The following is a 25,341-nucleotide window of genomic DNA, read 5'->3' as shown; positions in this document are numbered from 1 at the left end:
ATCAGCAAGATCATAGCTTTAATACAAGCTAAATATCTGCCCTTTGTTTTTTCTTTTAACATGATATATGTGGTTGGGAGGATAGACAGAACAGTCAAGGCACAAACAGGATAAGAAAGTATAGCTGACCTTTGAACAACATGAATTGGAACTGCATGGGTCCACTTATACTTAGATTTTCTTCTGCCTCTGCCACCCCTGAGGCAGCAGGGCCAACCCCTCCTTCTTCCTCAGCCTCCCCAACATGAAGGCTATGAGGATGAAGACCTTTATGATGATTAACCTCCACTTAATCAATAGTAAGCATATTTTCCCTTTCTTATGATTTTCTTATTAGTTTTTATTATATATGTATGTATGTGTGTTATTTTTTTTTTTTTTTTTTTTTTTTTTTTTTTTTTGAGGCAGAGTCTCATTCTGTCACCCGGGCTAGAGTGCAGTGGCATGATCTTGCTTACTGCAGTCTTGATCTCCCGGTCTCAAGAGATCCTCCGACCTCAGGTAGCTGAGACTACAGGTGCATGCCACCACGCCTGGCTAATTTTTTGTAATTTTTTCTTTTTTTGGTAGAGATGGAGTTTTGCCATGTTGCCCAGGCTGGTCTGGAATTTCTGGGCTCAGGTGATCCACCCACCTCGGCCTCCCAAAGTGCTTGGATTACAAACATGAACCATTGTGCCCAGCCATGATTTTCTTAAAAATATTTTCTTTTCTCTAGCTTACCTTAAGGGTACAGTATATAACAATATAACATACAAAATATGTGTTAAGGCTTCCAGTCAATGGTAGGCCATTTGTAGCTAAGTTTTTGGGGAGTTGAAAGTTATACAAGAATTTTCAACTTTGCAGGTTGGTGCCCTCAACCCTTGGGTTGTTCAGTCTTCAAGTATAATGCTTTTCTTATTTCCTAAAGGGGAACTTTGCTGCCTGGGGGGTATTGATCCTCATTGACCCCTAATACCTCTGATCCCTCAAAAACCCTCATGCTCCAGAATAATAAGGAAATGAGCTAGATTTTTATGTTTCACAATTTATGAAAACAAAACAATCCAGCATGCTAAAGCTTTGTGTAGCTGTATTTTAAAGCAGTGTTTTCTCTACGTTTCCTCTTTTGTGCTTCTTTTCTGATTTGTACTCATAAGTAGTAGAAAGCATTAAGATGAGATTATTTTCCAGAAATGATTGTTTTCTGTGAGAACTCAAACTATGTTGATTAAAAGATATAGTTGGTTAAAAAAAGAATGTCATTACATAGAATTTTTCTGTCCCTATATTATCACATTTCTCTCTATAGCTGATATTTTTGTGAATCGTTGCAATCAACAATCTCAGGTTTTAAATGATTTCTCTTTTACTGAACACTTGAATTGTCTGTACAATGTAGCTTCTAAGCAATTTTAAGAAAAAGAAATTTGTTTTCCATTGGCCAAATCTGTTTGCCTTTTTCTCATTTTGTTTCAAACTTTCTTCTACCGAGACCCTAAATAATGTCTGATTTTAATTTGTAAATGTCTCAAACGAACCAGCTTTCATGACACAATATTATTTGTTATATCTTTTCTTATTTTTCTTGTTAGTTTCTGCACGGACCACCGTGTTGTCTTTAGTTTCTTTGTTTTGCAGTAAGGAAGCTTGAGTTTTCTTCTTTTGTATTATAAAATATTTGTGCCATTTTGATATGAAATTTCCAGAGGTAGTTTTCATAGAAAGACTTTCATAATACACTTGGTTTATATGTTTACTATCTAAGACATCCTTGAACTTTAAAGACATTAGATTTTCCATTGTCAAGCTAATGCCACAAAACACTATCAATGATATTCATATCAAACCATTGCATCAATCAATTGGGAGGCATAGAAATCAAATGTCAACATGGAGACTATAGTTAATATTATACTGTATACTTAAAATTGGCTAAGGGAATAGATCTTAAATGTTCTCATCACACACACAAATATACATACACACAAATGGTAACTATGTGAGGTAATGCATATGCTAATTAGCATGATAGTAATCATTTCATAATGTATATCAAAATATCATATTGTACTCCCTAAATATATATAATTTTTGTCAATTATACCTCAATAAAGCTGGAAAAATTGGAAGGCAGTTTTTAGATAACAAGGTGGTTTTTTAATATTCTGTGCTCACTGTAGCTTAATTCAAGTAGCATTTGGCTGTTTTTATGTGCAAAAATATGTGCTAGGCACTATTGGGTATATAAGGATGAGTAAGACATGTAGGCTAGCATCTTGCAGAGTTTGCAAAGATGTAAGTATTCCAAAGTTTGCATTCAATATCTGAAGTGCTAATTGAAAGAGTAGGCCTGGGATCCAATTTGAAACACTGCTCAATATATTTAAGGTCGAAGTTCAACCTTAAACAAAGAATTAATTATTCTGCTCTTAAAAAGGTGAAACATTCAGGGTAATTAAATAATTAAATCAACAGTAATTTTCTCACAATAAAACTTTGGTTCAATTATATAAGGAGATTACGACATTAATCGTAACTTAACTGTGATAACGATTCCTGTTTAAAACCTCATTATAACCCAAGTGAAAAGATCATTTAAAAAATTGTTGGGTGCCTTAAACTTTCTTATTACAAACAAACAAGAGTTAACCAGATTCTATAATAACATTCATGGCAATTGAAATAATATAAACCCCAAATTGTACCATAAAGTGATGATGTTTTCAAATGAAAGGATAAATATCCTTAAATAGAGGGGAATCTACCAGTTGCCAGGGATCATCAAACAATGTGAGGTGTCGTGTGCATATTATTTTTCTTATAGTTAAAATAATAAAGGCAACTTCATATTTTTATAAAAACTCATGCCCCGAATTGCTGTTAATGCATCAGACTCAGCTGCCTTCACTGCTTTGGCACCATCTTCTGACCCATAATACTTGGCTTCACAACATTGGCCATGAGTGGGATCACCTGTTCACCTTCGGCTCTTCTTTCTCTCCATTTCATCTGTTCTTTGAAGGCACACTTCACGGCAGGGCACCTTCCCTCCTTACGCGGGTCTTGCTTTAGTTCCTTACTAGTAAGTGTGATATGTTGGGCCCTGTGATATGTTCTAAGCCTTTTCTGTGTATTAACTTATTTAATTCTCACCTCGATAATTTTATGACTCCTTTAACAGTTGAGGAATCGAGGGGCACAGGGACATTAAATTACTTGCCTAATATTACACACGTAGTCAGAAGTGCAGCTGAGGCTGAAATATAGACAGTCTGCTCATGCTATTGACTTACACTCTCTAGCGAGTAATTGTTGAATCAATGAAAAGCATTTTCTCTCCAAATCCATTCCAAAAAAGCCATAACTGAGATAACTTCTTCAACTACCTTCTTAACTCCAATCTCCATTCCCTCTAGTGGGCATTAAATCCCATATTCAGAGTGATATTTCAAGCTTTTTGTTATGCCCTCATCACTGCTCTCAAGTCCTTTGAAACACACCAACTCACCTAAAATATTTATTCTTTTTTTATATGTATATACTTTAATCTTTTAAAATGCCTCTCCTTTTTGTGCATATATATTCTCTGTGAATAAAAAACTAGAAGAAACTATAAATGCTTTCCCTAGGAAATATTTTGGTATGCTTCTTCTTTTCTTATTCCAGGTCACATAATTTCAAGTTTGACTCCTTTCATGGGCCTTTGAGAATACCCATTACTTTTACTTATGTATTGATAATTGTGATAAAAAAAGCTCTAATTTTCTTAATTCTGTACTTCTTTCTGATCTATCTTCAATTCTAGATGGAAAGAAAGGTTTGCAAAGAACACTGATATATTTAGCGTGTTCATGACGGTTGCATTTTATTGTCATCTTCGTAACTGGCAAAATAAAAGCTTGTAGGAAGATGGGAGTTTGTGCCCAGCAGCCTACACCAACACACACAGAGTTGCCCCCTCCAGGTTGCAATGGCACATTGACATCTAAACATAATCTCCTAATTTGATGAAGCCTATCAAAGGGAGGACCCCTCCCAAATGTCTGTTTATTTTTGGTAAATGTGGGTGGAACATAAGGAAGACATTTTTAAATTTGGCTAGAGAGGTTAAGGCCTCTAAAAGTTAAATGTATAATTCTGGTTACAATGTATTTTTCGCTTTTCATATCAGTAGAAATGAAAAACACCCATGGTTTAGGAATCTATTGATGCTTGATTACAGTATGTCAGGAATTTATTATCTGATTTTTGAAATAAAATTTAGTCAAAATTAAAATTAGGGATTTTTGTTCTACCAAAAAGAGACATGAACTCACATGTTCAATGCAGCATTATTCACAATAGCAAAGACATGGAATCAACCTAGGTGCCCATCAATGGCAGACTGGATAAAGAAAATGTGGTACGTATACACCATGGAATACTATGCAGCCATAAAAAAGAATGAAATCATGTCCTTTGCAACAACATGGATGCAGCTGGAGGCCATTATCCTAAGTGAAGTAACACAAGAACAGAAAACCAAATATGGCATGTTCTCACTTATAAGTGGGAGCTAAACATCGGGTACTCATGGACGTAAGGATGGCAACAATAGGCACTGGGGACTACAGAGCGGGGAGGGAAGTGGGAAGGAGAGGGCAGGAGTTGAAAAACTAACTGTAGAGTACTATGCTCAGTACCTGGGTGATGGGATCAGCTGTACCCCAAACTTCAGCTTCATGGAATGTAACCAGCTAACAAACCTGACATGTACTCTCCGAATCTAAAATGAAGTTGAAAACAATTAGAGATCTTGATTTTAAAAGAAATGTAAACTAGGATCTTGGCGTTCAGCTTATTTATATTCCTATCTGCTACTACAGACCCATATTATGACAAAAAAAAATGAACTCTGGTGCAATCAGTATTTACATGGTTTACTAATACTACGAACGAGTTATGCTGATCAATAAATAACTATGCCTATAGAATAGATTCAAAGGGCTGTGTCCTAATGAGCACGGGAGCCTCTCTAACCTTGCAACAACTTCTACCTCTGTTTAACTTGTTGGAGTGTGGAAGTAACAGCTACAGTGGGAACAAAAAGCATCCAAACTCTTCACTCTTTACTTTGACTCCTTGTTTGTTTATTCATTTATTTTTTTGAGATATAGTCTTGTGTCCGCAGTTGGTGGATTCTTGGTCTCACTGACTTCAGGTATGAAGCCGCGGACCCTCGCGGTGAGTGTTACAGCTCTTAAAGGTGGCGTGTCAGGAGTTTGTTCCTTCTGATGTTCGGATGTGTTCGCAGTTTCTTCCTTCTGGTGGGTTCGTGGTCTCGCTGGCTCAAGAATGAAGCTGCAGACCTTCGCCGTGAGTGTTACAGCTTTTAAGGCAGCGCATCTGGAGTTGTTCCTTCCTCCCGGTGGGTTCGTGGTCTCGCTGGCTTCAGGAGTGAAGCTGCAGACCTTCCCGGTGAGTGTTACAGCTCATTAAGGCAGCGTGGACCCAAAGAATGAGCAGCAGCAAGATTCATTGCAAAGAGCGAAAGAACAAAGCCTCCACAGTGCAGAAAGGGACCCCAGCGGGTTGCCACTGCTAGTTCGGGCAGACTGCTTTTATTCTCTTATTCAGCCCCACTCACATCCTGCTGATTGGTCCATTCTACAGAGAGCCGAGTAGTCTGTTTTGACAGGGTGCTGATTGGTGCATTTGCAATCCCTGAGCTAGACACAAAGGTTCTCCAAGTCCCCACCAGAGTAGCTAGATACAGGTGTCCATTGTGCATTCACAAACCCTAAGCTAGACACAGGGTGCTAATTGGTGTGTTTACAAACCTTGAGCTAGATACAGAGTGCCCATTGGTGTATTTACAATCCCTTAGCTAGACATAAAGGTTCTCCAAGTCCCCACCAGAGTCAGGAGCCCAGCTGGCTTCACCCAGTGGGTCCCGCACCGCGGCCGCAGGTGGAGCTGCCTCCCAGTCCTGCACCGTGCGCCCGCACTCCTCAGCCCTTGGGTGGTTGATGGGACTGGGCGCCGTGGAGCAGGGGCGGCGCTCGTCGGGGAGGCCGGGACGGCACAGGAGCCCACGGAGGCGGGGAGGCTCAGGCATGGTGGGCTGCAGGTCCCGAGCCCTGTCCCGCGGGGAGGCAGCTAAGGCCGGGCGAGAAATCCAGTGCAGCACCGGTGGGCTGGCACTGCTGGGGGACCCAGTACACCCTCCACAGCCGCTGGCCCGGGTGCTAAGGCCCTCATTGCCCGGGGCCGGCAGGGCCTGCCGGCCGCTCTGAGTGCAGGGCCTGCCGAGCCCACGCCCACCCGGAACTTGCGCCGGCCCGCAAGCGTCGCGCGCAGCCCCGGTTCCCGCCCGCGCCTCTCCCTCCACACCTCCCCGGGAGCTGAGGGAGCCGGCTCCAGCCTCTGCCAGCCCAGGAACGGGCTCCCACAGTGCAGCGGCGGGCTGAAGGGCTCCTCAAGTGCCACCAGAGTGGGAGGCCAGGCAGAGGAGGTGCGGAGAGTGAGCGAGGGCTGCGAGGACTGCCAGCATGCTGTCACCTCTCCGTCTCATTCTCTTGCCCAGGCTGGGAGTGCAGTGGCGCGATCTTGGCTCACTGCAACCTTCGCCTCCCAGGTTCAAGCGATTCTCATGCCTCAGTCTCCTGAGTAGCTGGGATTCCAGGCATGCGCTACCACGCCGGGCTAATTTTTGTATTTTTAGTAGAGACCGGGTTTTGCCATGTTGGCCAGGCTGGTCTCGAATTCCTGACCTCAAGTGATAACGCCTGTCTCGGCCTCCGAAAGTGCTGGGATTACAGGCGTAAGCCATACGCCCAGCTCGATCCCTCCATTTTGTTCAACAAATTGAATTCAAGCAGGAGGCTCTAGGATTCCACCGGCATGATGAAATGGAAGTTGGAATATCTGGGATCCGTTCCTTGTGAGGCTTTCTCTATTACTCTTCTGTGTGGCTGGCCAAGGTAAGAGTTGCCTTGGGTTTATGACCAAGGCCAGACATTCTAACTTTTCTGCTCTCCACATGAGCTACTGTGCACAGAGAGAAGTTTAAGAGCCAGAAAATTGCTGCTATACAAGACATTTTCTTAGTATCAAATAGCAAATTGGAACTTTTGTCATCAAGAAAATGAAATCAGTTGGTTTCACTTTCAGTGGAAACAAATGAGGATTATTGCCAATAATGGCTGTTGAGAAATTACTTCTAGAAATATTTTCTAAGAAGTATATCCAATGAGCAAGTGTATGCATGCACTTTCTCTTAAATATGCTAAATCATAGAAATATAAAAATGTTAGTTAAATGGCTGAGCATTAAATTTAAATGATGAAGAAGAGAGATGTGCCCAAGGCACTTGCCCTGATTCAGGGAGAAAAGATTATTGTGGGTCATTGAACCAGAACGGAAGTTTAGAGAGGGTTATCAAGGGAAAGAAAAAGACACTTAAAAAAAAAATCACAATGACCAGAAAGATCACTAATTGCATATCTGCTTCTAAAATGCTCACATGTAACTATTTTGAATACCACTAATGTGTTCTGGAAATTAAAAAGTAAAAGGAATGTGCATAACAATAAGGCAGACATTCGTGCAGCTCTTTAAAAGTAGCCTTAAAAAATTTTTTTTTTCTCTCTACCTTTGGGTTTCACACAATAGATTCTCAATCAGCATTTGTGGTACTGCGTAGAATGCAATCATTGAACACCAACGCATATTCCGGGTTTTTTTTCACTTGTGCTTCAAAATGGCTTTGCAAAGTGGACATACAGGGGAGAGTATATAACTGAGTAGCTAGGTGGTCAGACAGTATCGTCTGTTGGGGTCTTAGCAGTGTGAGACAATGGCCTGAAATACTTGACTGCTCTGAGCCTTAGTTTACTCATCTGTATGGAAACAATACCCATGCATTAGGGTTGCTGCGAGGATCCAATGAGATAACCCACTTGAAGCACTTAGGACAGGGTTTAGAACAAAGTAATGCTCAGAAAATATCAGCTATGACGATGCTTTCATCTGACATTGCTGTTTGAAGCAACAAGTGATTCAGAGACTCGCTGAATCACGCATAGAATTAGTGCCAGGAGGTTTCTATTCTTCAGTTGATGCTCTTTTTAGGAAAAAAAAATCAGTGTAAGAATTAAAAAAAGCAACATTTCAACGATGGCATCTTTTAAGTAACCTTTCAGAACGTATAAAATATTGCTTCATGTTTACTAATTTGGATCATGTAATTATGGTAACAAATAATTGCTCATTTCTAATTTTAAAGGTGTGTATGGCTGACAACTTTTATTTTTATGGTCCGTTAAAACATTACTGTCTAATTATCTTGAGAAGAGTGGCTTCATTGAATTGGGTAGACATTAATTTTAAAGACTGAGGATAAAGACATATTGGGAAAGCCTGTACGTTAAGGCCTCAAATACAACCCACATTTTCATAATATTTAAAAAAAATACAGCCTATCAATTTTTTTGAAAACTGTCCCCTCAAAACCATCACCAACTTCCATCAGAAAATACCTTTGAAAGTATACAGTTTATTAAATTCCATAAAAACAGATCTGGCATGTTACTAAAAATAGAAGCACCTCGAATGCATTAGTGGAGGCTGGTCTTATGTATATACATTGTGTGGAAGGAGGTGTTAAAGAACACTGTGGAAGATAAAATGGAGCAGACGGGAATTAAGTGTTGCTGTAGCTGTTGAATGGTACTGTGCAAATCTTCTGCCTAAAGTTAGGCATAATTCTGATATTTTAAGTAAATTCATCTTTGTGTTAATGAATGCCTATGTCTTCAAAATCTAATCTGTATCTACATCTACCTGTGCTCTTTTTTTCTTACGGAATGTAATCTTAGACTATATACCTATCATCGTCAAGAAATTGCTATGTTGCATAAAACAGGCTAGAGAGTTACAGGGATCTCTGAAAATGTGGAATTATAAGGCTTCCCTCCATTTTTCCATTATATTAAGTTTACATAAGCCAAAGATAACCCAAGTGGATTTTGTATAAAAATAAAATACTCTTTTCTTTAGCCCCTGACAAGAAAATATGTACCTCTTTGAGTTTTCTGTGTCGGTGTTAGGACTCTTTCACTCTGCTGGTTGTTCAGTCTCTAAATCTCTCACTCTTTGAACTCCAGCTTTCAGACCTTTGGCTTCCTCATCCGATTAGCTGGGAGGTCCTGGCAATTCTCCCTCTGCAGTGTAAGCTAACACCTGCTCTGTCTTTAGATGGGGTTCAAACACCTAGGAAGCTCTGCCGAGCCCCAGAGCCTGGTTGGCTCTTCTGCTTTTTATTTTGATAACACTTTGTGGATGCCCAGTTTATCACTGAACTTGCCACATTCTGTTATCACGATCGGCAGTAACATCCTCCTGGGACAGTGGTTCCCAAATTTGGCAACATGTTAGAATCATAAATAATTAAAAACCAACTAAATCAGAATTTCTGGGGAGGTGAGACCCAGGGAAGGTATTTTTTTTTTTTTTTTTTTTTTTTTTTGAGACGGAGTCTCGCTCTGTCGCCCAGGCTGGAGTGCAGTGGCGCGATCTCGGCTCACTGCAAGCTCCGCCTCCCGGGTTCACGCCATTCTCCTGCCTCAGCCTCTCCGAGTAGCTGGGACTACAGGCGCCCGCCACTACGCCCGGCTAATTTTTTTGTATTTTTAGTAGAGACGGGGTTTCACCGTGGTCTCGATCTCCTGACCTCGTGATCCGCCCGCCTCGGCCTCCCAAATTGCTGGGATTACAAGCGCGAGCCACCGCGCTCGGCCACAGGGAAGGTATTTTTAAAAGCAGCACTTCTCAAATTTTAACATGCGTACGATTCACCTGGGGATCTTGTTAAAATGCAGATTTCTGATTCATTCAGATTGGAGGTGGGGCCCGAGACTGCATTCCTAACAAGTTCTCAGGTGCCACAGGTGCCACTCAAGCTAAAGTAGCTCCAAGCAGCCCCCAAATGGAGATGTGGTTTAGAAAACAATCACATCCCGTTTTTATATCTTAAACTCACGAACTCAGAAACTTACCCAATACAGGACCACTTACTTCTTCCTATCCTGTTACCTGTCCCCGCCACTACCATTTTAAGTGAGTGGATGTTGACATTTTCTCATAAATCAGAATTTGGTTTGTCAATATTTCAGCTATAGTGGGCTTTCTCCACTGTTCCTCCCCACCTTGTCTTGTCCGTGTCTCTGCATTCATCTCACTGGCAACAGAATGCAGTGGAAGGCTGAGGAAGGTTAAGACGGAGGAGGAAGGTCTCGCTGCAGTTGCTTGTGCTTCAGTTGTAAAGCACCATCTTGTCTATTCTTGTCATTGGCTGTTGTGACCACCACTGCCACCCATGACCCTCTCTTTTTTTCTCCCTTCTAAACCCGAAAGCCCTTTGTTTCCCTTACTTATTCTCATTTTCCTCACTCCACCATCCTCACGATGACTTACCACAAATTAATTTGTGTTGTCATAATTTCAAACCAACACAAAGACAAACAGATGTTAATGTAAACATTTCTTTCTTCTATTTTAAGTGTTATTATCTCAACAGCATTACTTTTCCCCAGTTAATGCTTCTATCCTTCCACATACAGATAGATCCTTTGAGTGTTAGGCACCCACGATAGGCTCTGAGTGATTTTTATTTAGTAGTAATCTGCTTGAATAGCATGATTTAAGGTTCTATTAGCCTTGGTACACCTTTATATGTCAACCTAACTATTCTAGTGGTTCCCAGAGTATGCACTGAGGCAACCTGGGTTGCAGGAGGGAGCTGACCAGGAAATATTTAAAAAATTTCAGGGATAGCCTGGTATGGTGGTTCATGTCTGTAGTCTCAGCTAGTTGGGAGCTGGGGCAGGAGGACATCTTGAGTCCAGGAAGTCGAGGCTGCAGTAAGTGGAGACTGCACTGCTGAACTTAAACCTGGGTGATAGAGCAAGACCCCAGCTCAAAAAAGAAGAAAAAAAAAAATAAAATAAAATAAAGGAAGGAAAAGGATTGGGAAATAAGCAGCACGTGACCTCTGCAGACCCCTTGCGAATTACTAGCTCAAGGTAGTTCACAGTTTCAACAGTAGGTGGTGCTGCATTCCTTTCAATGATTTATATTTATAAAGCTGAGTTTTCCATAGAGGCTGTGATAAAAAGCAATTACAGTGCAAAAGTCAAGGTGGAAAAGGAAATGAGAGGGCTGTGTCCGATCTGATTGAGAAATTGTGCCATGCTCAAGAGATGCACACATACCATTTGTAAGTGTGGTTAAGAGTGAAATAATTTTTTTTGTCAATTTGTGTGTATTATTTTTTCAAATAATTATTAAGTTGTTAGAACAAAAATTCTTATTAAGTTGTCTGAGTCTAACTATTTAATACATGGCACCATAAGGTATTTCTTTGAGCCTAAGGGCTCTGTGAACCAAGAAAGTTTTGGAACCTCTGCTCTGTTCTAATCGTTTTTTCCTGCCAAAAGTTTCCTGACTCAGTGGAGCTGGATAATCGCATCAGGTATCTCTTTTATTCCAGATAAATTAAAGGTGGACCAACTTGTGGCCACAAATGAGGGGCAACTCTCTCCTTTATCTTTTTTTAAAATGTATTTTTTTCTATTATTTTTAATTGTAAAAAATACTAGTCTAATTGTTTCATCTGTTGATATCATATAACTTCAAAGAGGAATTTGAGAAAATGCCGTATCAACAGCTCAAAACCACCTCTAACATGTGTCTGATACGGCCATGGAGGCAACTTTGACAAATTCAGTTGTTGCCCTTGATATTTTTTTTCCAGCAAATATCTCATGTATTATAACTACAAGGAGGAGAAGGAGGGGCAGCAGGGAAGGACAAGTGATGAGGAGGGAGGGAAATTTATCTAGCTGCCCATAAAATATCCAAATCCAACTAATCCAGTCAAAGCTGTGGTTGTGAAGAGATTTTGCCATGATTCTCTATATTTTCCACTGAGCTTTGTTAATTACCTCATTTTACTTCTGCAGTGATATGAAAGTCAATATGCCACTTCAATGCATTGCACATGGATTTAATAGAACATATATAATGGATTTTTACCAATAATAGTAACTTCTTTATGCACCTACTTTGTCCCTGCCATTAGTGCCTTTATCACTTTACTGCAACTCCGGCAGGTAGGCGTTGCTGCATGCACTTTCAGGATGAAGAAACGAAAGCCCAGAAAGGTTAACAGCCTGTCCTGGGTCACATAATTGGCAACTGGCAGCACAGTGATGCATTCTCGGATCTGCTCGAGTCCACAGCTTGTAACTTTTCCCCATGGCAATATTACTTCTCACACTTATAATTGTAAAACTGATTCTTACGAGGTTTTAGCCACTGCTGTTTCTAGTATCCTGAAATAACCTGCCCCGCCTTTTTATTTTTTTAAGAATATGTGGCATTATAGATGTAAAATGGCATAACAATTGGAGAGGAAAGCTGGAAAGGAAAAAGGGGAACCATCATTTAGATAAAGCACTTTTTAAAACTTAATCTTCTATGGCAACAATGCTATTTGTATTGTAAAAAGTGCTTTAAAGATTTTAAGATGATGATTATTTTTTACAACCATCACCCGATTCACCTAGTGTTCTTCAAATTTCACAAAGGAAATGGAGTGAAGTACAAGTAGCTGAACTGTCTTTAGTAGTCACACAGAGTGTGAATGTCACAGCAAATACATGGCTAGATCCTTGGGGATCTGTGTTGACGTTCACCCCTTCACTGAATACTTCCTCTCTTACTTTATTCTACATTAATGATTCACATCATTGGAATACTTCCTGGTTACGTCAGCCCAAGCCATGGATGGCTTTCCTTCATTTATGGTGGTAAATACTTAAAGAGAATATTTACATATGGTTATTCAGGGATATTTGATCACAGATTGAAGTGTGAACATGCAGCCTTTGGGATCTGCAAAATGTATGTTTTTTGTATGATATCCTAATATAGATGTCTTAAAATCATAGCTGTAATCATAAATGAATGCATTTTCTCATGTATCTTTTTATGTCCATTATCAGTTTGTTTATGAAGGGATGTGTGACAATGATTTTTAAAAAATCAACATTACCTTATGAGGCACAGAACCTACAAAGTACAAACCTGTAACCCTGGTTTTTTCTTTGACATCTTTTCAGTATGCAGATATTCTGCAACAAGGATGGAGCTGATGATAAAATTCCAACGAAACTCACGATGACAGGCTAACCAAGCTGTTTCCCTGACTCAGCTCCAGAATCTGTGAGGGCTATAATAAGCGATGCCTCCTCACTTTACTTTCTGGAGTCAATAAAATGGTCAGATGATATTTGGAAAGAGTACCTTTACATAAGCATTTTTCTCTTTTACAAATTTTGCCACAGTTAAATCACAAGATTTTGAAATACCTGTTTTTTGCCAACTATTTGAGATAAGACTAAACAGTAGCAGTAGCAGCAGGAGCAGCTGCCAAATCTAAGGCTGTGGTGGGTTTTGACAGCAAAGGGCTCCATTTGGCCAGAGAATGGATGGTGCTATAGGTAACAGAGTTAAGAAGTAGTTAATTTGCACTTGGCCAAAGGACTATAGCTCAGAATATTTGCTTTTGAATGAGAGAAAAAGGAGCCTTCCTTTCCTTACAGCTTAATCTCTCCATTCCTATTTTTAATACACACTGCTTTATAGAATAGCCAGACCACATTTTTTAAGCTACAGTAAAAATTAAAGGATTTATGATAATCCTGTGCGGATGGTTGTGGGTGTTTCACTTTCAGCTGGAGCATTTTCTCTCTCTTTATTGCAGGGCTAACATTTCTCAGCTTTTTGCTACAGTCTTCTTCCCGAAACTACTCAAGTGGAAAAAAAAAAAAAGTCTTACCAGATAAGCAACAATTCTTACTATATTGGGGAATAGTACACATCCTCCCTGCCTATTTATTACAAGTAACTTCTTCAGGCCTTAAACCCAGAATGTCAAAGCACTCAAAGGAATCCTACCTTGCCCACATACTGATAATCAGATCCTGTGTATTCCTCCAGGAGAAAGAACTGATTCCACATCCAGCTCCTTTTTGAACGGTTCAGCTCATTTTTGCTGTTTCCAGAGAGCTCCAGGGCCCTTTTCTTTGCTGGAAAACCACTAGTCCTCTTTGATAGTGGAGTTGAGAGAGTTGGGTAGGGCTGGCCCACCCAAAAGAGTAGCAAGAAGTAGCGGTAAGTTCTCATGCTGATGGCACCGTCGAGTCCCTGGGTAGTGAGTGCCCCTCTCTTGGAAGCGCCTTTCTCACTGCACCGTATCCAGCCTCATTCCTCCTTCCTTCCTTAATGTTCTCTGCTTGGCTCTCAGAGGATATCTGGAAAGAATAATAACATATCAAGCATTTTTAGAGATGCTTAAAATTCAGTGTTAGAGCAAATAGGCTGGGAAAAAAGAGGACAGAAATTTGAATAGCAAAACAACAAAAAAAGTTGGCTATCAATTTTGAAATGAAGGAGACGGTCTTCCAGACATGCTAAATGGAAGGCATGTGCTGGGTAGGAAGCTCTTGTTTTCTTTCTCCTTTTCTACCGCTTAAAAATCCTATTTTAAGGAATAGTGTTGCCATAGGTCAATGTGCCAGAATGGATTATTGCGCTCCTCTTTTACCTTGGAATATGTGGGCTGAGATCTGGTAGAAAAAATGAGTTTGTGTTTCTGATTCTATTTGCATATTTATCCTCATGAACCAGTCTAAGGCAAAGAATATCACAGACCATTTGAATTCAATTGAAAGTGGATAATGTTGAAATTTCACTAAAATGTATTGAATCCCTGAGATGTGCCAGGCGTGAGTCAGGCAGAGCCAGCTCTGCAGACTCTTGGCTTCAGAGATGAGCTGTGATAGGACCTTTGGGTCAAATAAGGTTGGAAAAGACCATACACCTTCTTTTCGGAGTGCAGATTAGCATATCAAAATGCCTGAAATAAAGTTTCCAAAGTGATATTTTGCAACAATAAAGATAAGCCTATACATATTTAATCCAGCATTTCCCAAACTTGACCAGAAAACTTTTTTTTTTTCCCTTAGAGGACCTAATAATACTATAGGATGGGTGATTAAGCAACCTATAGAATTTGTATTTAATAGACTGTAAGAATTAAATGAGCAATTCTATTCAAATTTCCTTAGGAAATCCTAAACTTTATCTATAAATTTTTGCCTGTATCATAAACAATCAAGCATATTTGTTAAAACTGGTAAAACTACAATTACATTTGTTATAACAAAAATTACAGATGCACAGTTGCTAGGTAATTTTCACAGATGTGTCAAACATATCTAAGTACTACAGTGAGGGCCATCAACCGTAAGAACTATAACAAACTGTAACAAAAATGTCAGCTATTATACTTGTGGGTGATAATTTTCCATGGGAAATATTAATTTTCAAAAACACAATCTACCATTAAAAAAATCCTGGTGGCCAGATTGCTTGGTATAGATGTCCCAAATTGGTTTGCTAGTTTATGCAATTAAAGTCATATATGCCTGTATCTCCTTTAGAAACTTTTCCACGTTTTTGGGTGAAAAAAACAGTAAATTACTCCTTTGTCTTACTATTTGATATAGAAGAAACATTGTCTTGCCAGGCACGGTGGCTCACGCCTGTAATCCCAGCAACTTTGGGAGGCCGAGGCGGGCGGATCACAAGGTCAGGAGATCGAGACCATCCTGGCTAACATAGTGAAACCCCGTCTCTACTAAAAAAATACAAAAAATTAGCCGGGTGTGGTGGCGGGCACCTGTAGTCCCAGCTATTTGGGAGGCTGAGGCAGGAGAATGGTGTGAACCCAGGAGGTGGAGCTTGCAGTGAGCCAAGATTGCACCACTGCACTCCAGCCTGGGCAACAGACTGAGACTCCATCTCAAAAAAAAAAGAAAAAAAATTGTCTTATAAATAATACTAACAACAACAACAACAACAACAAGAAGGAAGTGTTTTGTAATGCGGAACGTAATAGTAATTGAACTGGTACATTTAACTCTCAACCATGCAGATCCAGAACATGTTTTAGGTAATCTGATTAGTATTTTTTTCTGTACATCAGAAAAGATTGGTTCACTTGATTCTTGTCATTCTACCAGGTAAATGCATATGTGACAAGGTTTCTGTTTGTTTTTTACTCCAGCAATGACTAATTATAGCCACCTAATACGTGGCTTAGTAAAGCCTTCTATTGAAAGATAAGTGAAATATTTTATAATATTCGGCATTTTAAATCCTTTATTCCATTATTATGCATCTTCTTGACAGCAGGCTGGGGAAGTTGAAAATTCCACAGGTAAGTAAATTAGTACTGCGACAATTAGCCATCCTGGAAAAATGCCAGGCAACAGTATACTTGTCATAATGCAGCCTTGGTACAGGTGTGGAATGACTGATGATCAATTAGGTACGAATGATTCTTCTCTCTCCTCATAGATGGTATATAAAGGGGACTGAGAGTGCATATGGAGAGAAGCCCTCTAAAGACATCTATTCATTTTTAGTAGCAGAGATTACACTGAGGTTGAATCTGTGGAAATTACATTTTTCTTAATTTCCCTCATTCTCCATTATTTGCAAAGACAAATCCTGCAGTGAAGAATTACACGTCTGCTGCTGCACTCCGTGAGCACCCCGTGGTGCTGGCAGGAAAGAGGGATGCGGAGAATGGAGGTGTCAGCTGTTTAAAAGGCAGACTCCTGAAGGCCATTTTAGAGAAAAATCGGTCCCTGTGGGTGTTGTGTGCACACTCTACAAGCTGTTGCCACTTGAATATTAAATATTAGTTCTTTTTAATATCACAGATACCAAAATGTCAAGTATTTCATTTTTTTCTTAGTTGGTAATGAGCTTTTAAGTGATAAAAATTTAAGTAGTGTTTCCAAATAGGCTACAACATCTAATTTTGCTACAATCCAGCTCTTTTTGTATCCACTTGACAGGGTGCATCCTTGTTAAAAACTTAATATATATAATTTAATTACTATGATCAATATGCTCAAACTCATATTTGATGTTAGTTTTTTAGAGGGATAGATTTCTCTGTGAAATTCTATAGTTTTTTTTAAAAAACCCCTTTAAACTGTTGCATATATAACTTAGCAATTCTAATTTAATGTTTCTTAATAGGCAGGATTGCACAGTGGTTATGATCATCAGTGCTAGGGTCTGCAACATTAGTTTCTGTAAACCTGGGAAAACGGTTTCATCTCAGTGTACCTCAGTTTCTTTATTCTGTAAATGGTATAATGATACTATCCACCTCATAGGGTGTTATAAGGATTAAATGAGGCATTACATGCAAACCATTTAGAACAGTGCCTGGCATTTAGTAAGGTATTATTAAGTATTAGGTATTCTGATCACTAATTATTGTTGTTATTCTCATTTGTATTGCATGTATAGAATCCATCTACAACACATTGCAAACATCTGCAGAAGATAGTTTATTGATCAGAAAACATCTCCAACCAAGTCAAAATTTTCTTAAAATTAAAGAATAGAAGCACTTGAAAAATCTAAAGTAATTTATATACTAATTGTTTTCTTTTGTGTGGACTTCAATTCAGCATTTAACAGTAGTTGTATAGAAACAGGGAAGGCAGAGATACTGTGTGACTTGTCACCACTGTTTGCCTGAAGGAGAAGAATATGGGCCAAAAAGAAAGTTCACTGGAGGATGGACTCATTCATAGAATCCATATTTTCTCCTTTCCATTTTATTACATTAAGGTTTTAAAAGTCATCTTTATTCAGGTGAAAGAAAATCGGAGCTAGCTTTAACTTAGTAATTTTGCCCCTGTAAAAATGGTACTGGTAATTAACATACTGATATTATTCTAATGTTACATCAGAAAAGAATTTGATAAGTTAAAATGAATGATATCTGCTATGGTTTGAACATCTGCCCCCTCTAAAACTCGTTGAAATTTAATCCCTCGTGTGGCAATATTAAGAGGTGGGGATTTTAAGACATGATTGGATCGTGAGGGTTCTTTCTGCCCTCATGAATGGATTAACTCATTCATGGATTAATGGGTTATTATGAGAGTGGGACTGGTGGCTTTATAAGAAGAGGAAGAGAGGCCAAGTGCGGTGGCTCATGCCTGTAATTCCAGCACTTTGGGAGGCTGAGGCGGGTGGATCACCTGAGGTCAGGAGTTTGAGACCAGCCTGGCTAACATGGTGAAACCCTGTCTCTACCAAAAAAAAAAAACCCAAAAAACAAAAAGTAGCTGGGCATGGTGGCAGGCGCCTGTAATCCCAGCTACTCAGGAGGCTGAGGCAGGAGGCGCTTGAACCCAGGATGCGGAGGTTGCAGTGAGCCGAGATCGTGCCATTGTACTCCAGCCTGGGCAACAAGAGCAAAACTCTGTCTGAAAAAAAAAAAAGAAGAGAGACCTGAATCACATGTTAGCATGCTGAGCCCCCTCACCATGTGATACTAGGCAGAGAGTCCCCACCAGTAAGAAGGTCCTCACCAGATGTGGCACCTTGACCTTGTACTTAGTCTCCATAACTTTAAGAAATAAAATCCTTTTCTTTATAAATTATCCAGTTTCAGGTGTTCTGTTATAAGCAATAGAAAATGAACTAAAACAATTTCCAAATTTTAGATTTTACTTAACCTGAAAAACCGTAAATGGGAAAAAAATCAGTATGCTGCAAGCATGCCCCTAAATGCAAAGAAACAGGATTCTTATGGTGCAGAATGGTCATATGTTCAAGCAAAGGAAGACAGTGGCCCAGAAGCAGCGCAACTTTGAGAACTGTGGGAAACGGTTGATTTCTGAGCAGGCAAAGTAGTGGGGAACCATGTGGTAAGGGGCAATCAGATGTGGTGGCTCATTTTGTAGATGTCAGGAAGTAAATGGAAAGGGGAAAGAAGTAAGGGCATGCTCAGATACTGAACTTAAAATAGCAGGCAGGGTTATTCAATCACAAAATACCTGAAGACTAGATGGTGGGAGGGAGGAAAAGCAAAACGAAGTAGATATTGAACCTTTTTTCTGCCCTCACCCTACCCTCCATTCCCTCTTAGCATTAGGAGCCAATCAATTAGAAACATGAACAACTCCATAAAAATAAAACGTGAACTACCTAATTATAGTCTAATGACAGTTTAGCAGTGGACATAAAAGGCTACTTAATAGACTTTGTCTCTTTTCTTTTTGTTGGGATCTTAGTTTTTTGTGAGGAACTTTCTATTTTCTATAGGGAATCGTTTGTATGCTCGGAAATTTGATGTGCAAAAGTGGTTGGTGGTCAAGAAAACTAGTTTGAATCTTTGCAGAACCCTGTTTTATTGATGACTAGAAGGTAATTGAGATGTTTATGGATAGCGGGGCAAGGCCAACATAGCTTTGGTAATTGCATACTTTGAACATTTATTTGCCTGGCAGCCAATATGCATACGTACTTCAGTATCCACAAGAGTGCACGGTCAAGTCCAGATTTTATTTAATACGTGCCATTTTGGAGGAGCCTGGGCCTCATTAATTCAAGTCCTATCAAGATAGAGTATGTGATAATTAATGCAAAGGCTCGGCTGACGTTTTCTTTTGATTAGCAAAATCTTTTCCCCTAGATTATTGGAAATTAATAGTGCAAAAATATTTCATAGGGATATATAGAATGAGAAGACAAACTAATATGTCCTCAAGTTCCCTAGTGTACTTTGGAATCACCTTTTATTCGCAAATAATTAATATGCTAATTAGAAATTTTTTTATTGATTGAATTGCTTCTCCGGTGACATGTTTGATAACAGTTTGAATGACTCAAATGTATTATCCGGTTTTGAGATACTGATTTTATTACACTATTTGCAGACTAAATAAATATAAGACATATTTGAAAGCAATATAATTACGTTCAAGTTTTAAAATTTAGACTTGACATAGATTTGTTCTGGTGTCGTTGATTACTTCTAATCAGTGTGATATTACTGTAATGCTATCTAGACTCACAAACCAAGCACATTGTTCTTTAGCAAGCGGAACCTTAACTTTGGCATTGAAAGCACAGTAAGCATTCAGTAAAGCAACGTTATTAATATACTTTAACCAGTTGCCATAGTAAGAGAATGTTTTACAACCTATTATAAATTGTTTCTTCAGATAAATGGTGTTGCAAACAGCATAGTACTTTACATTTCTGTAAATATGGTCTATATTTAGGTCATCCTACCCCATTGGATGATCTACACTTAACTCTTCCTAACCCATAAATATAGAACTCTTTTTAGCATAAGTATCATAAATACCTTATTACTTTTTGGTACATTTTCTTGCATTATATCATTAAGAAAGTAGAAAACAGCTGGTTATTTATGACTTTTTAACATCTCTCTTACTGCATTACAACTCTGAGCCTGAAATCTCGAGTCCTGCCCTGTCTTTGTGGGCAATGAGGATGAAGGTGGTATTTAATCCATGAAAGCCCAGAAAATTAAGGAAACAGAATTGGAAAAAACAAGGAAGATGAATTAAACAGAGTGAAGCCCAAGGGAAACATGCCTTCCTACAAGTAAATCTTAAAAAAATACGGTATTTATTCTGAGAGAAGAGTTTTACAGCCAATTAAGCTTGCTCAAGATCAATTTCCTGGTAACCCAAGAAACTTTGTTTTGAATAGGTGGCCACCTGCTGTGAATAAAAATATGTCTACAGAGCATGGCCAATCTTCTAGAAGTGGTAACACAAGGGTAGAACCAATTTAAAAGTTTTGGTAGGGATTTCACATGAAGTCTTCATTTCTAAACCTCCATTTCATTTTTCTGTAAATGTCAAAGTCACTGTTGAGTAAAATTGGTTCCGTTTCGTGTGTGTAATGAACTCCACTGAAATGTGTCAAACAGCTTTGGCACCTCTCACCATGAAGCACTTCTCTTGTGCCAATGAATCATTATGGCAAGAGCCATCGAATGATGCCTGATATATTTTTTTGCAAATGTTTATATTTGTGGATAATATGCCAATCTGTTTGCAAACTGATGTATTTCCAGATGAAGCGATTTTAACAGCATTGCCCTTGTTCTGAAATCATATTCCACACATTGCATTAATAAAGATAAAATCCAATGTTTTACAGCACATAAAATGGCATTTTATATGTAGTGGGGGGGCTGAAGTGAAATACTAACTTGGAACAGAAAACAAAATGGATCAAAACTTAAATCAGAGCATAAAGACAAAGTTCTTTTACCACATGTGGGGGCAAAGTCCAAACTATTTAATTGTGAGAACTACTAAACTATTTAAATATGAGAATATGATGAAGAGCAGACTCCGGCATGCCACATGTCAAGGTGAGAATCTCAGCCCCGCACTACGCTGGCTGGACAAAGAGGGGACCAATTTGTGTCTCAGTTTCTTTACCTGTAAAATGGGATGACAATAATAGTACCTACTTCATAGGATAGCTATGAGGATAAAAATGAATGAATTCATGTGAGGTCTTACTTATGAATATCAAGATGGCTACAACTACTTAAACTGTCAAAGATCTTAGCAGAGGACACATATAGGCCATCCTAGGGCCACATTTTGCCTCTTGTGCATTTTTTTGTTATGCCTTTTATTCTACAATTAAGAAACAAGTCAGTTGCTACTCTTCAAGCAATCAATAGATTCTCATTTGTGGATTAACTTGAAACCTCGAAAGTTCTGGTGGCCTTTATTTCTGGAATGGATGGAGCTGCTTCCACAGCAGTGCAAGGGCTTCCTGGGCTGCCACGGTCCCCACTGTCCTTCCTGTGCTCCCCTGCTGGGGCCTTATGTTCAAATGCCACTTGCCATCTCCCTTCCACTGGGGTTTTCCTAGACCTGCTTGCTTCATTCCTTTAAGCACCTTGCCTGGCTCTTGAGGGCCCTTTGGGCATGTGGACCCTGTCTTTTCCCAAAAGATTTACTCATGCGAACAAAAAAGAGAAAGCATTTTTATACTTTTAATTAGCTCTTCATGGTATGAATTTTAAACATTTCCGTAGCAAACTATAGGTTTAGGTTGCAGAATTGTAGGAAAGACTGGGTTTCATATTATTCTCTGCTTATATGTTAGGTTCTCTGGCAGCTACATTAATTCTTTTAGACACATGGCCATGGAAGACAACGAAGCTTAAACAAGACCGGGAGATGTCAAAACCCTCTTACAAATTAGCATGGATGATTTCAATGAGCTGGCTTTTCTTTTAACAGCTCAGTGAAAGGGCAGCCAGAGAGTATTGGCTGGCAGCTATGGGCCTGCAGGAGATGAAGGTATCTTAGGATGGGAAGTCCAAAACAGATTTAACTTGATTAAATTGCAAAAGCAATCACATGGTTCAGTTTACCATTAAGTAATTGTGAACTTGGCATATCATAGATGATTTTTAGAGGCTAATACTTGCATAAAGTGTTACAAAGAGTAGAGATGTTTAATTAATTTTGGATGATATATGTACATCTTTTATCAATTACATGATGTCTAATTCGTAAATAATAATACTGGTTAACATTGCTATATTCTACCCCTGAACTTGTTACATGCTAGGCACCTTGCTAAGCACATCACAAAGGTGCTTTCATGAATTCTCATGACAATCCTGAGACGTGGATAATATTCTTCCAATTTCTGCAGATGAGAAACTGAAACTTAGGTCAAATAGCTTGTCCATGGTCATGCAGTGAGTATGTAATAAAGCCAGATCCCAATTCATGCATCAGACTAGGGTGCCCTCACTCTGAATGCATTCTAAGGGGGTGTGTGCCAGGCTGCTGCCCACATGACAAGTGCTCAATCTAGCTGTGGCCTTATAATTGAGTCTTCATGAATTCCCTAAAAAATAACACCAATGCAGGTCTCCAAGAGGTAAAAAGAGTTGTTACAAAACTTACAAGCTAACTAAGAGCAGCAAACAAATGTGCCAGGTAATGGGATAAATGCTCTACACACATGTAAGTCTTACAACAATCCTTTGTAATGCGGACCATTTTCTTTTCTTTTTTTTTTTAATTATACTTTAAGTTCTGGGGTACACGTACAGAACGTGCAGGTTTGTTTCATAGGTATACACATGCCGTGGTGGTATGCTGCACCCATCAATCTGTCATCTACGTTAGGTATTTCTCCTAATGTTACCCCTCTCCTAGCCCCTCACCCACCAACAGGCCCTGGTGTGTAATGTTCCCTTCCCTGTGTCCATGTGTTCCCATTGTTCAACTCTCACTTATGGGTGAGAACATGTGGTGTTTGGTTTTCCGTTCTTGTGTTAGTTTGCTGAGAATAATTATTTCCAGCGTCATCCATGTCCCTGCAAAGGACATGAACTCATCCTTTTTTATGGCTGCATAGCATTCTATGGTGTATATGTGCCACATTTTCTTTATCCAGTCTATCATTGATGGGCATTTGGGTTGGTTCCAAGTTTTTGCTATTGTGAACAGTGCTGCAGGAAACATATGTGTGCATATGTCTTTATAGTAGAATAATTTATAATCATTTGGGTATGTACCCATAAATGAGATTGCTGTGTCAAATGGTATTTCTAGTTCTAGATCCTTGAGGAATTGCCACACTGTCTTCCACAATGGTTGAACTAATTTACACTCCATGATGGGGACCATTTTCTTATCCTCTCTTTTAGAGAGATAAGAAACACAGACTTAGAGGGACTGAATACTTTGCCCAGAGTACATTCTGCTAGTGAGTGGCAGAACTTGGATAAAATCCAACTAACCTAGAGGCTCCTTCTTAGCCATAACAACCATAATGTCATTTGTATTTTGCTCATGGAAACAGCATCTAGGTTGTATTTACTCTCATTTCAGACACAATTTGAACAAATTTATCATCAGGTTTCTAAATCCCCCCACAAACTGAAGGGATGAGTGAGTGCTGGAGGCTGGAGTATCAACATTAGTGGGAGGGGGTAGCTGAAAGGCACAGACAGAGTAGCTACAAAAGGCAGGCAGAAGAACTGAGCACAGAACAGAACAAGGCAGGGGCTGGTCTTGGGAGAGTGATGAAGTCCTACATCCTGGTGCCAAGAACAGTGCCTGGTACATAGTAACACCAGATAAACATTTGTAAAATAAGCAAATGTATAGATGAATGCGCGCATGGCTGAATGTAAGAATGACTAAATGCGTGAATTGATGATATGACTAATGACTATAAAAACGAACATGTGGCCAGGCGCGGTGGCTAGCGCCTGTAATCCCAGCACTTTGGGAGGCCGAGACGGGTGGATCACAAGGTCAGGAGATCGAGACCATACTGGCTAACACGGTGGAACCCCGTCTCTACTAAAAATACAAAAAAATTAGCCGGGCGCGGTGGCAGGCGCCTGTAGTCCCAGCTACTCCGGAGGCTGAGGCAGGAGAATGGCGTGAACCCGGGAGGCGGAGCTTGCAGTGAGTCGAGATCGCGCCACTGCACTCCAGCCTGGGCGACAGAGCGAGACTCCGTCTCAAAACAAGCAAACAAACAAACAAACAAACAAACATGCGAATACTTCACAACACTTGGAGGTATCACCGTGTTACAAATACAGCACACTGATATTCATAATAATGACCTTGAACCATGAAGCAAAGGTCCAAGTTCTTTTGAATGTTTGGTTTGAAAAGGCATGGATGTGCAGAATAAGTACAAGGAAAATTACTGTCGAAAGTCGTGATAGTGGTATTTAGAAGAGCTGGGGTTTAGATCTTACTCTCTTCTCTTGTGATCTCAGACAAGCTATTCCACCTCTCTCAGCTCTTGGTTCTCACGTATAAAATTAGGGCCGATGTGCTCATATCCAGGGATAGAAGAGCAATGTGTTTAGAAGCACAAAGGGGGCCAGTTTACCCATTTTTATCCCAGCATCAATACTTATTAGCTATGAGATATTGGCAAGGACCTTGATACGATGTGTTCCAATTTCCTCATCTTTAAATTCCTCATCAAGAATAGTAAAGTTTTGGGGTCTCAGGGGAGGCACCTGATAAATAGCATCTTCCTTTTTGTTCCAAACTCCAAAGATTAAGAAATACAGGAGTGTTGGATGAAGACCAATATATCACCTTTTTTACTAAAAAACAAAAACAAAAGACAGCCAGGTTGGAAAGATGGCTTAGTGTAAGGGCCACGAGGGCTTGCTAAGAAAATCCCAGAATTAGGCAAGCTCTCCATGGAGTCCGAGTTACACTTTATTTTGCTCTTTCTTTTACAAAAGCACAAGTGGTTCTTACCTCTGGGTTGCAAGCTCCAATTCTAAGTTCAGAGCCAGAGGGAATGCCTTTCTGTTCCCACCCTTGGCCAGCTCAGTTACAGACCCCAAGGTCTGAAGAAAGTGATGGG

The 25,341-nt window shown here is 39.6% G+C and overlaps 1 protein-coding gene across 2 annotated transcripts in view; it reads right to left on the bottom strand.

The window, feature by feature from the left end:
* CDH6 (cadherin 6) overlaps nt 1-25,341 on the bottom strand; it is a 137,133-nt gene that overhangs the window by 49,491 nt on the left and 62,301 nt on the right. For both annotated transcript variants that reach the window (XM_032135664.2, XM_032135665.2), the window contains exon 2: nt 13,987-14,342. In XM_032135664.2, coding sequence (XP_031991555.1) covers nt 13,987-14,214 — 228 coding nt within the window. In that variant the 5' untranslated portion in view covers nt 14,215-14,342. The remainder of the gene's footprint in view (nt 1-13,986; nt 14,343-25,341) is intronic.

This window comes from Hylobates moloch, unplaced genomic scaffold (genome assembly GCF_009828535.3).
Source record: "Hylobates moloch isolate HMO894 unplaced genomic scaffold, HMol_V3 SCAFFOLD_17, whole genome shotgun sequence".
Classification (NCBI taxonomy): domain Eukaryota; kingdom Metazoa; phylum Chordata; class Mammalia; order Primates; family Hylobatidae; genus Hylobates; species Hylobates moloch.
This window is presented reverse-complemented; position numbering and strand designations above follow the sequence as displayed.